Here is a 17,137-nt window from a genome sequence, read left to right on the forward strand (position 1 = left end):
ATGAGGCGTAAGTTGTCTAAGAGGCTGGAGGTGGACTGTGGGGGGTGCACGGGTCATGATGTCCAGCTAGGAATGAGCAGAACCCAGGGAGGAGAAGAAACTGGTGTGAGATGGAGCATCCTGCAGGGGGGAGGGGGAGGCTAGGGGCCTGGACATTGTGGAAGCCTCAGGGTTCTTGTCTGGAATGGAGGGGCAGAACAGCAGGCTTTAGATGTTCCCTTGGTAGAGGAGCAGATTTTCGGGACGTACACCATGAAACATGCCCGGGGTAGCAGAGGCAAGCCCTAGAGGCAGGTGAAGAGAGACCTTCCACCTCGTTTCCCCAGAGTGTGGATTCACCAGAGAGCAAGCTTGGACCATCTGAAGGCAGGGTCCATGATTATTCACCCTTGTCTCCCCAGAGCCTGGTGCTGAGTCTGGTGTTTCGTAGGCCCTCAGGACTTTCAAATAAATGCAGGAACAGACAGAGGGCAGGAAGGAAGAAGGATGGGTCAACAGTAGGACTTGATCAGGAGCTAAGGACTCCAGACAAGCATCAACCAACCCCTTTCCAGGGTCAGGTAACTGGGGCTCACCCTTCTCTGCATTGCTGGTTTTCATGGGTGTCACCAGTCACAAGAAAATTCACTCCACTGGTCTCCTCTGATTCTACTGGGTTAGAGAAACTAAGCCAGGGTTCAACAAAGTCTCAGTCTGGATAAACAAGACTGAAGAAATCCGATTCAAGAAGAGGAACCTTGTTCAAAGGCAAGTTGCCCTGTTGTCCAAGACTTTTTGTCCTGCCTACATCTTGTCTCTGAAGTAACTGCCTCTTGTTCATGGTTCATTAGATTTCAAGCACAGGTCCTGGTCTGTAAGTGTGCAGATGTAGGTTTCTCTTATGGGTACACATTCCTCAGTTGGATAAAGCCAGGGGGAGCCCAGTGAACTCTATCAGTAACCAGTTCTTCAGAATCTTGGGCATTACACAGTTATACAGAGACCTTGAGCTCCTGAGACAAAGGCTGATACAAAACAGGCACATTAAGACAGAACTTAAAAACAGTAGATTGACTAATAGTAACCCAAAGACCAATGTGCTTCTAACCACATTTTTGTTTATTTTTTAGTATGTTTCCTTAATGGTCTCTCTTGTGGCTCACCCTCTGCAGTTTGTGTACTTGTTGAGAGCTTTTTTTTCTGTCCCTGCCATTGTTTTTGCTGAGCTCAGTTCTTCCAAGACCCTCTCTCCTCATAGGCTCGGTTTTGGCCTGCTATCTGCAGTCCGCCAGTTTTGGTGGCAGAAGAGGCCTAGGCTGCTTCCTGTGGGCCCCCCGTTGGGCAGAAGCATGCAGTGGTATCTCCTCCTGATCTGGGCCCAGGGCCTGGGGCAGGCTCCCCTCCCAGCCTCAGGTAAGGCCTGACAATCCAGCGTGGGACTGGAGGAAGAGGAGGAGGAAAGGGAGGCTGGGAGTGGAAGTGGGAGTGAGGGAAGGAAACGCATGGTTTTCAGAGTCTTGTATTCCCTCGTGTGAGAAAAGGCAGCCTCTGGGAAGGAGGTGCAGTTCTGTTTTGGCAGGTGAAGTCCTTGGAGTTGGGGTGCCTGACTGGCCAACCCAAGAAAAGAAATAGGGGGAAAGAAAAGGACCAGGAGGAGGGATGATCAGTTCCCTTGTAGAAGTTCAGTCCTGCTCCATCATTCTGTCTTCTGTCCTTGAGGAAACTTCTAGAAAGGCATTGTATGTTTTCTGTGGATCAAAAATGTCTTCTTCACAGACTCCAGAGAGTCTACCATTATAGATTGAATTTACTTTGGATCTGTTTTCTTCTGTATTAAGAACCATAGACAAATGTTTCTGAGGAAGCACACAGATGCTGAGAAACTAGTATAATTTATTTTTTATGTTGTTTTTTGAATCATTTGAAGGTGGAGCTGTGCCCACGGTGTGGTCAGTGCTAAGGAGGGTGGTTTTGTGTGGGAGAAACAGTTTCTCTTCAACCCTCCTTTCCTTTGGATTTTGTGGCTTTCCTGAAAGTTTTTCTAGGCAATCCCAAAGGGCAGTCAACCAAACAGCCAGGTTTCATTTCAAAGGATAATGTGCCCAGCACAGAACTGGCTGCCGGAAGCTCAAGTACAGCAGAAGTGGTAGGTGACAGGGCTTATATTCTAGGTAGGAAGAGAAAATAAGTACATGGAAATAATCAATGAGCTCGTCGTGAAGCTAGATTACAGCAGAATATCCTGAGTGGGTGACGTGCTCTGCCGTGTAACAATTATAGTCTCTGTGGGGAGTGACGGGATGGACAGGAGAGTCTGTCATTCCAGAAACCAACTGTGGCCTTAAAGCCCTTTGGGATTTTGGTGGGAAGTTTCAAGGATAGCTGTTGCCCCAGGACTCATGCATGCTTTCTCCTCTTCCCTAGGAGCTGTGTCAGGCAGGATAGTAACAATGGGGAACGTTTCTGCAGAGGAAGGTGGCTCTGTCACCTTGCAATGTCATCTCTCCTCCACCACTGCCAAAGTGACTCAGGTCAACTGGGAGCAGCAGGACCAACTTCTGGCCGTTCATCATGCTAACTTGGGGTGGCACATCTACCCAGCCTTCAGGGAGCGCGTGGCCCCAGGCCCCAACCTGGGCCTCACCTTGCAGTCGCTGACCAGGAATGACACAGGGGAATACTTCTGCACCTATGACACCTACCCTGATGGGATTTACAGAGGGACACTCTTTCTGGAGGTCCCACACAGCTCAGGTATGCCCTCTGGGGCAGGGTGGCTGATGAACTTCATCCTCCAGAATAGGAAATGTGTTCCTGCCAAACACTCTGCCAGAGCAGGGTCCCTCAACCTCGGCTCACATTCAAATCACCAGGGAGCTTTAATGAACTGATGCTGGTACCCCTTTGCAGACCAGCTTGATCAGAATCTCCAGAGGCAAAGCTGGGAGGTAATAGGTTCTAAGAGCCCGGTGATTCAAATGTGCAGCCAGAATTGAGAACCACTGTTTTGGGTAAGAAGTGCATCTTATGTGCGTTTGTTGGGAAGAATAGTCATTAAGGTCATTTGGGAAGGGTTCTCGTTTATTTGTTTAGCATCAATCATGCAAATTTGAATTAGCTTCTAAGTTTTATAAAGGATTAAAACACAGTGTGTGCTAAGTGAAAATGTACAGCAATTTGCATTTGTTTGGTACTTCATAGTTTCCAGAATGCTCTCACATTCATTATCCACCTGAACACTTAAAGCGGTTCCCTGGAAAGTGGGAAAAGATGAATGCGTCTGAGAGACAGTAGAGCAGGGTGCTTATGAGCTCAGGCTCTGACACCAGCCAGCCTGGGTCCCAAATCCTGGTGCTGCTGTTGACTTCAGACAGGATCACTTAGCTTCTCTGTGTATCACTTCTCTCATCTGTGAAACGAAAATAGATGTAACCTTACGAGGTGCTACCATAGGATTGAATTCCTTACTGCAAGAAAATGCCCTTAAACAGGGCCTGGGACTAAGGAAGTGTTAGCTATGAATGCCAGCCCCTCCCACGTAACTATCTGATGGGGGTGGAGGCTGAGAAGATACAAGACCACTGGGAAGTTTCTTTTCAAATGGTACTTCTTGGCTGGCTGGGACATAGGTCAATGCCGCACGCGGTTAGGAGCCCGTATCCTTTCTGGTTCTATGGACAGCCCACCGCAGCCCTTCTGCCCCGTGAAGCTGTGTTCTCCATGACCACTTTGCTCCCCATCTGCCCTCTTTCCCCACCTGCGGCCAAAACAAGAGGCTGAGTCTGCCAGGCAGAAGGAACTCATTCTGGGAGCTTGGGCTCCCTCCCCCTGGTATCCCGTGGGTACTGTGAGCACTACCTTGCCCCAAGTGACTGCATTTTTAGCCACCTTTCCCACAGTGTAAACCCTTAGTTAGAGGGAAGAGGGCCCAGCCTCTGCTATCCCCTTCTTTCAAGACTTCCCTGGACACCTGGGATCTGCCTGAGCTCCTGGAAAGGAGGCAGGGATGGGACGCAGCAGCCTGGAAACCCTTCCACCTGCGGCTTGGCTCACATCTGGGCACCTGTCCTGTTTCTCTCACGCTCTCCTTGCATCAACTATCCCACTTCTCTTCATAACTCCCTTTCGGCTTCTCCTCCTTACATTTTACATCTTAATAGAAGTTCATTTTCTCATGCTTTTCTTCATATCATGAACATTTATTAAGCACCTGCTATGTGCCAGGTGCTGAGAAAAAGTAAAGGATAAAGCTCTAGAACCTCACTCCCCTGCCAGAATCTCCCAGCTGGAATAATGTGATAGGCTTACGGTGAAAGGTTATATGCTTTTTGCCCTCTTTTTAGTACTTTAATATTAATTTTATTTTAATTTTTAATTAAACTTTTTCCTGGTATGATTATAAATATGAAACTTAATAAAAGAAAATGTTCACTCTCTGGGTTTTTTTTTTTTCCCCTCTGGATGTCATTGTTTCATTTCATGATTATTATAGAAAGCGGTTTTATCGACTAGAGGAAGGGAGTGTTAACAGTGGTCTGCTCTGGGGTCAAATGTGTGAAGTGCTCGAGAGGTCAGCCGTTGATTTCACGACGGGCCAAGCAGCTGCTCTGCTGGCCAAAGAGCCGGGCTTAACGACCCCAGAACTTTGAGAAAGGCCTGGCCAGCCCCCACCTCTGGGCCCTGACACAGAGGCTTCGCTGTGTGATGGTTGCCTTTTGCTTCTGGCTTTCACCCCCTCATCTTCATTTTTTCATCCCTCCAGTGGCTGAGCACAGCGCTGCGTTCCAGATCCCACTGCTGGGAGCCGTGGCCACAGTGCTGGCAGTCATCTGTGTGGCAGCCATCATGGTGGTCACCCTGACCAGAAAGGTAATGACCCTGGCTGCACAGCTCAGTCATGGGCAACCCCCCCGCCGTGCCATCCTTTCACGTCCCCCCCCACCCCATGCCATCCTTTCACGTCCCCCCCACCCCGTGCCATCCTTTCACGTCCCCCCCCCGCCCCGTGCCATCCTTTCACGTCCCTCCCCGCCCCGTGCCATCCTTTCACGTCCCCCCCCGCCCCGTGCCATCCTTTCACGTCTCCCCTACCCCGTGCCATCCTTCCACGTGCCCCCCCCGTGCCATCCTTTCACGTCCCCCCCCGCCGTGCCATCCTTTCACGTCCCCCCACCCCGTGCCATCCTTTCACGTCCCCCCCCCACCCCGTGCCATCCTTTCACGTCCCCCCCACCCCGTGCCATCCTTTCACGTCCCCCCCCACCCCGTGCCATCCTTTCATGTCCCTGTCCTATCCAGAGAAAGACCAAGATGTGGTCTTGCCCTCTGTTCTTCATGCTTGTCGATGGTCCTTGCTCTGCCTTTCGGTCAAGTTGTTTACGCTCCTCTTCTGTCCCCTTTCTGGGCTGGGAACCCCACCCAGAAAGCCTGGACCTGTGTGCTTCCCATCTTGCTGTCACCTACAGTTCCCAGCTCCTGCCTGCCCCCGAAGCCACTCCCTGGAGAGTTTGATTTATCTATTGTGAGTTTGATGCATCTGGGGCATCTACTCTGTGCTAGGGAGTTGTGCATGTGAGCTTATTTGATTTTAATAACCTTTCTGTATTGCTGGGCTACCCAGCACTTCCGTAGGATGAGAAATAAACACTCCCCAAATTTAGGACTAAAAGGTACATGGCAAGATCAGTAGGCTGTAAATCCTCTGTCCCTCTGGCTTAAGAGGTCACGCAGCTGAAAGCGTGCTAGATGGGCAAGTGGATGATGTAGTTTCTAAGGTCAGCACTGAGTGTGATTACAGGGAAGACATTGAATCTCCCTGGCCTCCACTTCCTCAGATAGAAAGCGGGGATGTCAGTGATTCTGCTTGCTCTCTATCACAGAGTTGCGACGAACAGGCGGCACATCGCATGTGAAAGCTTTGTAAACAATGAAAAAAATATTAACGTGCTTGTGCTGTTAAATGGTAGCTACTGATTAGCGAAAGAATTTCCACCACTTGTTTTGTCTGCCCTTTTGGACTTTTTAAGACATCCCGGGTCACTTTAATTCCAGTCACCAAACATTTTGGGGAAGGCAAGATTGGGATTGCCAATGTTATTTTCCACCTCAGACTAGACCCTCCTCCCTAGTTCCCGATTCACTTTCCCCCCAACTCACATTCCACTCAATTAACAACCCAACTCTTCATCCCTGACTTTGCTTCCTCTGGACCGTGTACATGCTGCTGTTATCACTGAAATAAGTGGGTTTGTAGCCACCACCTTATTTTCTTCATATTTGTTCTGCCTGTTTGTTCCCTATTCTTTCTTGCTGTCTTTTGAATTAAGTACTTATTATTATAAAAAAGATCTCTTTGGTAATGAGGCATTTTTGGCTATTCTTATAGTGGTTACACTGGAGATTACAAAATAGACCCCTGACTTATTAAAGTCTAGTATAAATTAGTGCTTTTATCATTTCTTGGATTATGCAAGAATCTTAGGACACATTAACTTTTTTTACCTTCCTTCCCAACTTATTGCTATTATCCCCATGTATTTTAGTTTTAAATTTCTTTTAAACCCTGAAAGAAATTAGTATTGAGAGTCAGTATTCACTTAGATTTATCCTTTCTGTTGCTCTCCACTTCTTCCTGCATTTCCTATCTTGTAAGTAGGATCACTTTCCTTCTGTCTGAAGAATATTATTTAGTATTTCCTTTTGTGCAGGTGATGAATTATCCTGGTTTTTGTTTGTTTGAAAATATCTTTATTTTTCCTTAACTTGAAAGTGATGTATCTGTTTTGCTGGGTCTACACTTCTATGTTGGCAAGTGTTTTCTTTCAGCACATGGAGAACATTTTTCCATCGTCTCTGGCTTCTTATATTTCTGTTGAGAAATTATGTGAATCTTATTTTTGCTCCTTTGCAGATATGGCTTTTTCTTATGGTTCTTTAAAAATTTTCTTTCTCTTTGATTTTCAGCAACTGCACAGTAATATAATTAGATATGGCAGGGAACGCATAGTGCTCTCAAGGTGGGTAGGTTAAGGACAGTTTAAAAGAGACATTTACAAAGAACTGGGCAATACATAAGGAAACCTTTAGGGGATGTGTAGCAGCGTGTTGGTGTCACCCCTCATCTTTAGGGGAAAGGAGAGGGGGATTACTAGAACCTGGAAAGAGAGAGATTTGTGCAGGGGACCACCTTGAGAAGAACTGTAATCTCTGAGGGAAGGCTTCAGCCAGTCCAAGGCCACCGCTGGCAGAGAGAATGTACTCTTCTTCCCTCCATTCCCCTCCTGTTGCTCTGCATTGGCCAAACTCAAACTCAAGCCCGAGGGCAAGGGAGCCCCCTGATGTAGTACCTATAGTTCAGTCTCCCCAGGAAACAATTGGATGGAAGGAAACAGAAGGCTGGATGGAGAGTGCAGTTGAGGGGTGAACAGAGATGGTATCCACCCCAGTGCTGCTCACAGACCCGGAAACTGGGCAAGAGATCTTGACTTTGCAGGGGGTGCTGGCCTCAGCCTTCTCTCATGTATTCTTGATCTCTTGATTGTGTCTATAAGTAATGCCCCTGTTGGCTGTCCATCTATATTTCTTTTTGGAACACTGCTTTATTAGCCATCTTCATATCCCTGTGGGTCAGGCTTCTCTGGCTGCCATTGCAGTAATTACATCCACTTTGTTTCTTAAGCTCCGCCATCTGCCCCTACCTTATTTTGGGGTCTCCTCATCTGTGTTGCTACCAGGGATCCAGTTCTATAAAAGCATTCAGCCCCAGCATGCAGAGGAGAGATGCCACTAAGCCTCCTAATGATGCTGGTGCTCTCTTCACTAGCACATTCCTTTCCACCTTTGTGAAAGAGTGTCCTCTGGATCTTTCCTAGAACTATAATCAGCTATAGGATTTTCAAAATTATGTAGTACAGGGATTGGCCAAGTTTCTCTGTAAAGAACCAGGTAGTAAATCTTTGAGGCTTTGTGGGCTATGCGGTCTCTGTTGCAACAATTCAACTCAGCCACTGTAGTATGAAAGCACCAGAGACAAGATGCAAATGGACGAGTATGGCTGTGTTCCAACACACTTTTATTTATAAACACTGAAATTTGAATTTCATATAATTTTCATGTGTCATGAAATATTATTCTTCTTTTGAATTTGTTTTCAACCACTTAAAAATATAAAAATCATTTTTAGCTCCCGGGCAGTACAAAAATCTGTGGTGGGCCAGATTTGAGCCATGGGCCTTAGTTTGCCAGTCCCTGATTTAGTAGGTTATATTGGGGAAAACTCTGTTTTTTTCCTCTTCTCTACTCTTAACACTGCACAGAACACTTCTAAACACCAGATGGGTGGGTTTATTCCCACACTGACCAATTCTTCTACACCATCTGGGTGTCCTACAATCAATTCAGTTCTGACACTATCTGCTTGGAATTAACATCAGAACCCACAAATTAAGGGCTCAGTCCTACAAGACTGCCCTCCCTTCAGACACCAGCTGCAAGTCCCAGATTATCACCTGTACTTCTGACTAACCAGCTATACACTGAAGTTCCTACAACCCCCTCCTTGGACTTGATAAGTTGCTGACAGCTCACAGAACTCAGAGGAACACTTACTTACATTTACTGGCTCATTACATAATACAGAAGATGGTAAAGGATACAGATGAATAGCCAGATGAAGGAGATATGCAGGATGAGGTCAAGAAGTGTCTCAAGCACAGGGCTTCTGGTCCCTGGAGAGTTGGGGTGTGTTACTCTCCTGGCATATGGATGTTTTCAGCAATCTGGAAGCTCTTTGGACCCAATACTTGCGGGATGTTTCTGGAGACTTCATCATGTAAGCATGATTGATTATGAACTCATTTTCCAGCCCCTCTCCTCTCTCTGGAGAATGGGGCTGGGGTGAGGCTGAAAGTTCCAAGTTTCGAATCATGGCTTGGTCTTTCTGGTCACCAGCCTCCATCCAGGAGCCCACCCACATTACCTCACTGGAACAAAAGACTCCTATCACCAGGAGATTCCAAGAGATTTAGGAGCCCTGGGTAAGACATTCCCATCATTCAGAAAATTATAAGGGTTTAAGGAGCATTGTGTCAGGAACCAGGGTTAAAGACCAAACATTAATAGAAACAGAGGACAGAGACCAATATATATATATATATATATATATATATATACATATGTTCCTTATGATTTCACATACAACCATTATAGCAGCCCCACTTTTCTGAGCATTTTGGTTTTTTCTTGCATAATTTGCCAAAGCAGTGTTAGCATCTCTCTTGACAGCAGTGTATCAGCCTTCTCTTCTGGGGCCCCAGTGAGGGTATTCCATGGTAAGTCACGAGATGGGTCCCCATATTGACAAGTTACCCCTTGTCCAGTCTCATATTCTACTTGCCCGGCCCAGACTATCACTCTCAGGATTCACTCCCAGACACGTTCTCCCATTGTTGCCAGGACGTGTTAACCATGTCCTTTAGGCACAATCTCTCTCCTCCCTCAGCATTCCCTCAGCTAGTGCAGGCTGTGGTCTTGCCCTAAATATGGGGCTGATGGCTTATAGGGGAGGTGGAGACAGGTCTGAACAGGGCCCTAACTTCCATCAAGGGGAAGTGGGCCATTTTTGCCACTCCAGATGATATGAGAGAAACAGGTGGCTCTCCAGTGCGTATAGCCAGGGAGCCTCCTCCCGGGTCATAGAGATCCCTCCTTTTCTAGACACAGGAGACTAGCCCAAGCTTAGAATCCAGCCTGTTTGGAAGTTCTCTCTCTCTTACAGTTAGGTCCTGTGCCTGGTCTTCGGTGCTGGAGATGGGTGTTTCTTGAAATGCTGCCAAGTGCTGATAGATCTGAGCCTGTCATGTTTTCTCCTCAGTGCATCGGGCAGGGGGTGGGGGGGTGGGGGGCAGGGATTGAGTAAAAGCTACTCAATACCACAGTTCTAATAATTACTCTTTTCCCATACTTCTCAAATGTCAGAGATGTGGCACCAGCTCAGAATCCCCTTCCATCTGTGTCCCAACCCATCTCACAACCAGTGGTGGGGTTCGTATTCCCATCCAGCTGGGGAGGGATTCCTCTCCACAATCCCATCCTGTGTCTGTTTCTAGGGCCACTGCCAGGAGCAACTGTGTTAGATCAGGTCCCCAGAAATAGAGCCTGACATGTGAATTCTGGTGAGAGTAGTTTATTGGGATGGACTCTCAGGTGAAGTGTAGTGAGGGAAGCAGGATAGGGCTGATGGAAGAAAGCTCAGCTTGATGTGGTCTCAGCTGGAGACTTGGCAGCAGTAAGAATTGTATGCAGTTCGTTGTACCTTGAGGCAGGGAGCTGGGTTTTTGAACACTCACCTCAGTCATCACTGACCACTGGCTGCTCACCAGAGAGGGCCCAAGAGCAATTCTCTGGGGGAGGGGCAGCTGTGAGCCACCCACAGCCCATAGTCCCAGCGTCTGGGGAATGGGAGCACTGGTCAGGTAGGGAGGATCTGAGCAGGGTACTGACAGCATTCCCCACAGACTTGGAGAGCCTGTTGATTGCATTACTTAGGAGCATGGACTTGGGAATCAGACAGACCTAGCTTTGGATCCTGGCTCTACCACTTGAGTTGCTGTGGTAGGATCTGTAAAATGCGAATAATTATGATGCTGCATTCACAGGGTTGTGGGGAAACTCAACTCAAATAATTCATGTGAGGCACTTGGCATTTTTCCTGGCATGTAGTAATAAGTATTGGTTATGAAGTTCTTGTAATTATCATAAATTTTATTTACTGAAGCACTTCATAATACTTGGTACTCAAAACTGTTGATACTGCATGGATTGATTACAACTAAATGAATGGATATTGTTTGTTAAGCAGTTCCCCTGGGGGACCTTCTGTGAGGGAAAGGAGAGATGGGTGTGTCCAGCTCCATGTCAATGACAGCCAACTGTCCTTCCCCCTCATATTCTCCCAGGGGGCAACGTTTGTCCTCCTAGGGCCCAGCTGCAATCTCTGTAGCTCCTTTAGGACAACATCAGCCCCAGGCTTGGGTTTTATACTGACAATCAGAGTCCCCTATGCGGGATGAAATGAAAATCGAACAGCTGAGAGACCCATCTCAGACATGTTTACATTTCCCAGAACACCTTGGAAGCCAAAATGGTTTTAAGATCCCAGGGCAAGGGTGGCCCATCTAAGAATGGAAGCAAGAAAATACCAGCACCAAAGGTCACAATCAGTTCTTTGAGAAGGAATTGGATATTTATATAGTTTAAATGGATTGGGTCACATCAAGGGATGTAGTACTTTTTTTAAGTCCAGCATCAGCATGATCCATGAGGACCATGCTTTTCCTTCATACCTATGGGAAGGGAGCAGCCGTTGCTATTGAAAAGGAATGAACAAAACAGTGAGTGGGGACAGACCACCTGACTCCTGTGTGTGTGCTTTTGAGACCATGGCCTCTCTCTGGGCCCAGTTCCTCAGCCTGCAGGGTGGCGCCAGCCCTAAGTTTTGATATTTGTTCATGATGTACATCCATGCAGCCCACCCACCCGTCCTGTTAGCCTATATTCGTGCACTGCTGAGCTGGACACTAGCCAGTGATGATGCTGTTTCCTAACCCAGGAAGCCACAGAGGGTGGGAAGAATGAGATTTGGTTTGTGTTTGTTGTGATTCTCCAGGCCTGTGTGTGGCTTTTTGGGATTCTGTCCTCCGGACCTATGGTGGGGGTAAGTGACATGTTTAGAGCAGTCTCCAGTAAGACCGAGAGGGTGTCACCTTTGCATTGGGTGTCATTTGGCATTTCTTTGGCCATCCTGCTTCTGCCTATAGGTCTTTGATTTCCTTGGCTTAGCACAACCTTCACCTGCGGTGCTCTCCTAGGGGGGTAATGGCTGACTCCATACCCTTTATTTTCCCAAACAGATTTTGCTATCTGTCCTATTTTCCCATAAGAGCAATCACAGATATCTGACCATGCGTCCCTACTTGGGTTTGGAAAATTCCTGTTCTTTGAGGTATGGGGCTGAGGAAGAATGTGTGCATGTGCATGTGTGTGTGTGTGAACACATGTGTGAGTACACACACATTTCAGTCCTAAGACATATACTGTATGTCTCTTTTGGGCTGTGAGGTTATAAAGAGGAACACAGCAGAGATCCTTCCCTCAGGGAGCTCATAGTTTGGGGCCTGAAGAGGAGAGAGGGGTAATATTAAGTTCTGGACAGCGTTGAATGTTACAACAGAGAACGTCCAGGAACATATTCTAGGATCCAGGGAGAATGTCGCTCTCCCAGAAGGGTCAGAGAAGGCTTCTTGGACAATGTGCTATGCAGCTGAGTCTGGAGGAAAGAGGAAACAACTTTTTGGGGAACTACAAGGAATGGACAGTGCGAGTAACACATACAGAATAGGGGAGGCGGGAAACAGTGCATGGCATTCAGGAACCTGTAAGATGAGAGGCAGTCTGGCTGAGGAGAAAGAGCCTGGCCTGGCCCCATGTCAGAACTGGGTCCAGGGCAAGTGGCTTCACCTGTCGGTGCCTATTAGCTCATTCAAAAGTGGAAACTTCAATACGGTTGTTGCTGAGATTACATAAAGGAGCTAGCCAGTGTGTGCTCACAGCAGCTTCACAGTAAATGGTATCTCTCTGGCACCCAGGCCCTATACCAGAAGTTGGGGTGCTGGGTGGAGAAGCACTGCAGGGAATGCAGCTGGAAAGGTGAGTGTGACCAAATCGCTCCACATGCAAGTGTAGGTTCACTGGGGTGCTTAGTCCTGAAATCTAGCTGTGATGAGGTTGAGCAATTAAGGGTTAGGGAACTGGTGTTGGTAAGAACCCAACCTTGTGTGCGTGTGTGTGTGTGTGTGTGTGTGTGTGTGTAAGAAAGGAAGAGAGAGAGAGATCATTGTAACCATGTATATTGTTGGGGAGTAACTTCTGAATAACATCCCCACATCCTCACTTAGTAGTTTGTTTGTTTTTAGAAGAAATCTTGCAGAGTCCATTGTGCGGAAAGTGGCCTCAGGACGCTGGCACGCGAACAGGAGGAATGCAACGCCCGAGCTCTGTCATCAGCTGGAAGTGGCGGGCAGGCAGAGACGGCGCCCGTGGGCTTCTACACAGAGCAGTGGGGAGAGGACTATGCCGAGCCACATGACTACTTCAATGTCCTGAGCTACAGGAGCCTTGGAAGCTTCAGCTTCCCGGCCGAGATGGGTTAGCTGCCCAAGGCATCATCTGGGAGAGGCACTCCTGTGTCTGCGGTTACAGGTGGATGTGTAAGGCTCTGCGGTCTTTGTCACCGCCGTGTGTGCATGCGTGTGTATGTTCAGTTGAGTGAATAAGGGTCATTATCTTCGCCGTATTTCCTCTGCCTCTCCCCTTCCCTTCCATTGTGGCAGACCCAGAGGGAGCAGCTTGTTTCTTGATTCTGAATGCACAGTTAGAAAAAAATGACTTGGTTTTGAATCTAGCATTTGAGCAGACCCTGGGGCTCCGAGAAATGCCTTCCCCTTCGTAGCACTGGGCGGGGCTTTGGTGGTCTGGGCACGGGCAGAGTTTTGTCGATGATGATGATGATGATGACGACGATGATGATGATGGTATGACTCATCTCATTTCTCACAGTCATTTTCATCAACATTCACACGTTCAAGGCATTTTATGAACAAGGCATGGTACCGGCTTCCACGGGGGAGATTTGAGCATGGCTAAATCGTGCTTTCGGATCTGAGCCCTTTTAGACCTTACACTTAAGTGGGGTAATGACATTTCCATTAAAGGTAGTAAGATGACAGGGTTACGAGACCTAGGCCTTTGGGAAGAGATGCTGGTGCAGGCTGAGGGAGTCAGGATAGGCTTGTCTGGGGTGAAGTGGCCTGGGAGGATGGAGGGAGCAGGGATTTTGTCTAGGGAGGACCGGGAAACTAACCAAAACTGCTGAAATTCCCACATGGAAGATCCTGGCACCAAGGGAGCCGGCAGGCCTTCGGATTTTATTCCTCGGGCAGATAATTCAATTCTCCTTCTGTTGGGTGTGCTTGGAGTCCAGGGATGGCTGGCTGCAGGGGACCCGAGGCCTTCCAGATGCCTGCTGGGGACGTGCGCGGGAGTGTGGCATCTGCCGTGGGAGCTGCATCCTAGCCCCTGGCCAGGACCCACCTTTTCTCTATCAATCCACCATTGAGCCCGTGAGGAAAGAATCTGTGTCCCACCAAAAGGAATACCTGGATTTTAAAATAGGGACTTTTCCGGGGGTGGGAGGCGGGGAAGAGGGTGATCAAGTGTTTAAAGATGAATGCCCTCTCCTTAGCTGCTCTGAACCCTTAAATCCATCCCCTGAGCTCTTCGTGCTGGGGTTTGGGTGGCATCTAAGCGCTGGTTTCCATTTAACTGGCATTCAGGTCTTTATCCCACCACCACCTCTCCTATAGGAGTGAGGAGGGAGGCTGGGCTCACAGGTGACAGGTTTTCTTTTCCGGGCAGAGGAACTGAGTGAGAATGTGAAGCAAGGCTGTCGTTTGCCAATGGCTGGAATCAAGCACTGCTCTGCTCCCTAAGAATTAGGCAGGCTGAGCAAGAAGACATTTCAACTCCTACTCCTTGGATTTTTATTTTTATTTTTCTCACTTCTCTACCAAATAGGTATGTGGTTAGGAGCAATGAGCTGAAATCTGTCCCAAGAGCTAAGTCCTTTGGAAGACAGATGGACGCGTGTAAAGTGCTGTTAGGGACCACAGCAGTTCACCACACTCTTCTTGCAGAACTAGTGCAAACTGCTTGCGAGTAGAATACAATTCATGGATTGGAGATGAACTAAAATGTAATGACAAAAAGGGAGTGGCAGTTTGATTGGGAGGAGATGTCTATTGGGTCAAGGCTAGACTGAGAGTTACAGTGTTATTTAACATGATTATAGTAACTGGAAATATCTACAAATACCATTTGGATGGTGATAAAAGTACAAAAGGACCCACAGATGTGATAAATGGGTCAGGTTACTAAAATGAGATTGAATTAGACAGAAAATAAATTTTAAAGTGGAATTCACCAAACTGGCTTTTCCATGGAAAACCAGAAGAGACAGTCCCCTAAAAGCCAGGTTCCTGGAGACATGTCCTGTCCAGCCATTCTCCATGGGTAGCCGTCTAGTGTGTGAGATGTGGTTAGTCTGAACTAAGATGTAGGGTGCTACACGTGTAACATACACTGCAGATTTTGAAGGTTTATTGTGAATAATAAGAACATAAACTATCACGTTAGTAATTTAAAAATATCGATTACATGTTGAAATGATGTTATTTGGGATATATTGGGTTCAATAAAATGTTATTAAAATTAATTTCTTTTTACTTTCTTAATATGGCTACTGGAAAAAATCTAAAATTGTGTATGTGGCTCCCATTACATTTTTCTTGGACCATGCATCATTAGACCCTAAACCCAAGCCAAGCTGGCACCGGGGGCAGGGGGGTGTCTATCTCTGACTGGTGGTCTTTCTCTTTTTCTCTGATTCAAAATAGGGTTTGAGAAGGCTTTTCTCTCTTACTGTGTCTTTTGAAAAACACATAGGAAAGGATTACAGGGGAGATGGAGGTGGGAGATTATTAAGTGCACACAGGGAGTGATCCTAAACTCTCTTGGATCCCCTCTTGGATTTCATGATAGGAGAAGGGGAGAATAAATGAATTAATGAATGAGAGCTTGGAGAGGAATAAATGTACTGATTCCCCACCCTCTATTGCTCCACATTCTAAGCCTGAGCATATAGAGTCTGATCTATAATCCAGAGAATTACCCTGAACAAATATGAGAAATTTTGAGTCATGGAGCTTTGAGAAAGATGATCTTCATGAGTAGACAGGGTTTTCCTGTGCAGTTTTATTTCACGACTTGTTCCTTCTCACCTGCGAGCCCTTGGAGATGCATCATCACGCATTCAGGTTCATACAGATTCCATCAGTGCTGAGCTGGACAGGCAGGGTGGCTATGCGTGCTGCATACACATGGCAGCATTCTGGTGGGCACACTGTACCCACAGAGAGGAGGGACTCAGCAGCATGACTGTGGCTGCCAGCTGTGGGGTGTGAGTTTTGTTCCATCTTCTGGTTCTTCCCAGTCCTGCTTCATGGCTGTAACTAGTAAACGTCTACATCCACTCCAAGGTACACCTGCCAAGAGGCCCAGAGGAGTCTAATGTGTACAAGAGCCTGGACTTTCAGGAAAGCAGAATTAGGTACTTTGATGTTTGATGGATTTTTTTTTTTTTTTTGCAGAAGGTAGAGTCTAGGACAAAACTATCCAGTAGAACTTTCTGTGATGATAGAAATGTTTTGTATTGGGGCGCCTGGGTGGCTCAGTTGGTTAAGCGACTGCCTTCAGCTCAGGTCATGATCCCAGGGTCCTGGGATCGAGCCCCGCATCAGGCTCCCTGCTCTGCGGGAAGCCTGCTTCTCCCTCTCCCACTCCCCCTGCTTGTGTTCCCTCTCTCGCTGTGTCTCTCTCTGTCAAATAAATAAATAAAATCTTAAAAAAAAAAAAAAAAGAAATGTTTTGTATTTGTGCTATTCAATATGGCAGCCTCTAGTCACATGTGGCTATTGAGCATTTGAAATGAGGCTACTGTGACTGAGGAACTGAATTTTAAATTTCATTTCAATTAACTTAAATGTAAATAATGACATGACAATTATTAGACAATTATTCCCTTGCATATGGAGAAAACACAGAAGAAGAGGTATGTTTACAAGCCACTGGATGGGTCTACAGATGCTGTGCATTTGTAAGGGCTACCACCAGGAATAAACATGGAAGTCCTCTTCTATTTTCCCGTGTCTTTCCTTTTTTTTTTTCCTCCTGTGTTCTTCCTTTGATCAAAACAAAGCATGAGGCCAAAAGCAGGCTGTGAATTTGTTTATTTCGGAGTCTTCCCAAAAGGTATCTGAGGTAGCTAAAGGATCCAGTTCATGTAAACAAGGTCATGGTTGTCAAAAGGTTTGCAACTTGTAGGTGTTATGCAAGAGGATTTGCCCTGGACTACAGTCATTCTGACTCCATGTGAAGAATACTTCCTCTGGTGCTAAAAGTCTAATTGATTTTGCAGAGATCAAAAGAGAAGTAGCTAGGATGTGTTGTGGATGGAGAGGATACTTGGTTAAGTGCTAAGTGCTGC

The 17,137-nt window shown here is 47.0% G+C and overlaps 1 protein-coding gene across 1 annotated transcript; it reads left to right on the top strand.

Annotated features, from left to right (window-relative positions):
* Positions 1–1,286: 1,286 nt before the first annotated feature.
* TIGIT (T cell immunoreceptor with Ig and ITIM domains) lies at positions 1,287–13,187 on the top strand. Its single transcript, XM_064593504.1, has 4 exons — positions 1,287–1,392; positions 2,404–2,733; positions 4,742–4,848; positions 12,951–13,187. The coding sequence occupies exons 1-4, from the start codon at positions 1,329–1,331 to the stop codon at positions 13,185–13,187; spliced, it is 738 nt and encodes a 245-aa protein (XP_064449574.1). The 5' UTR covers positions 1,287–1,328.
* The last annotated feature ends 3,950 nt before the right edge of the window (positions 13,188–17,137 follow it).

The sequence above is a fragment of the Mirounga angustirostris genome, unplaced genomic scaffold (genome assembly GCF_029215605.1).
Source record: "Mirounga angustirostris isolate CCGP_5_RB_7025 unplaced genomic scaffold, mMirAng1.0.hap1 SCAF_1, whole genome shotgun sequence".
NCBI lineage: Eukaryota > Metazoa > Chordata > Mammalia > Carnivora > Phocidae > Mirounga > Mirounga angustirostris.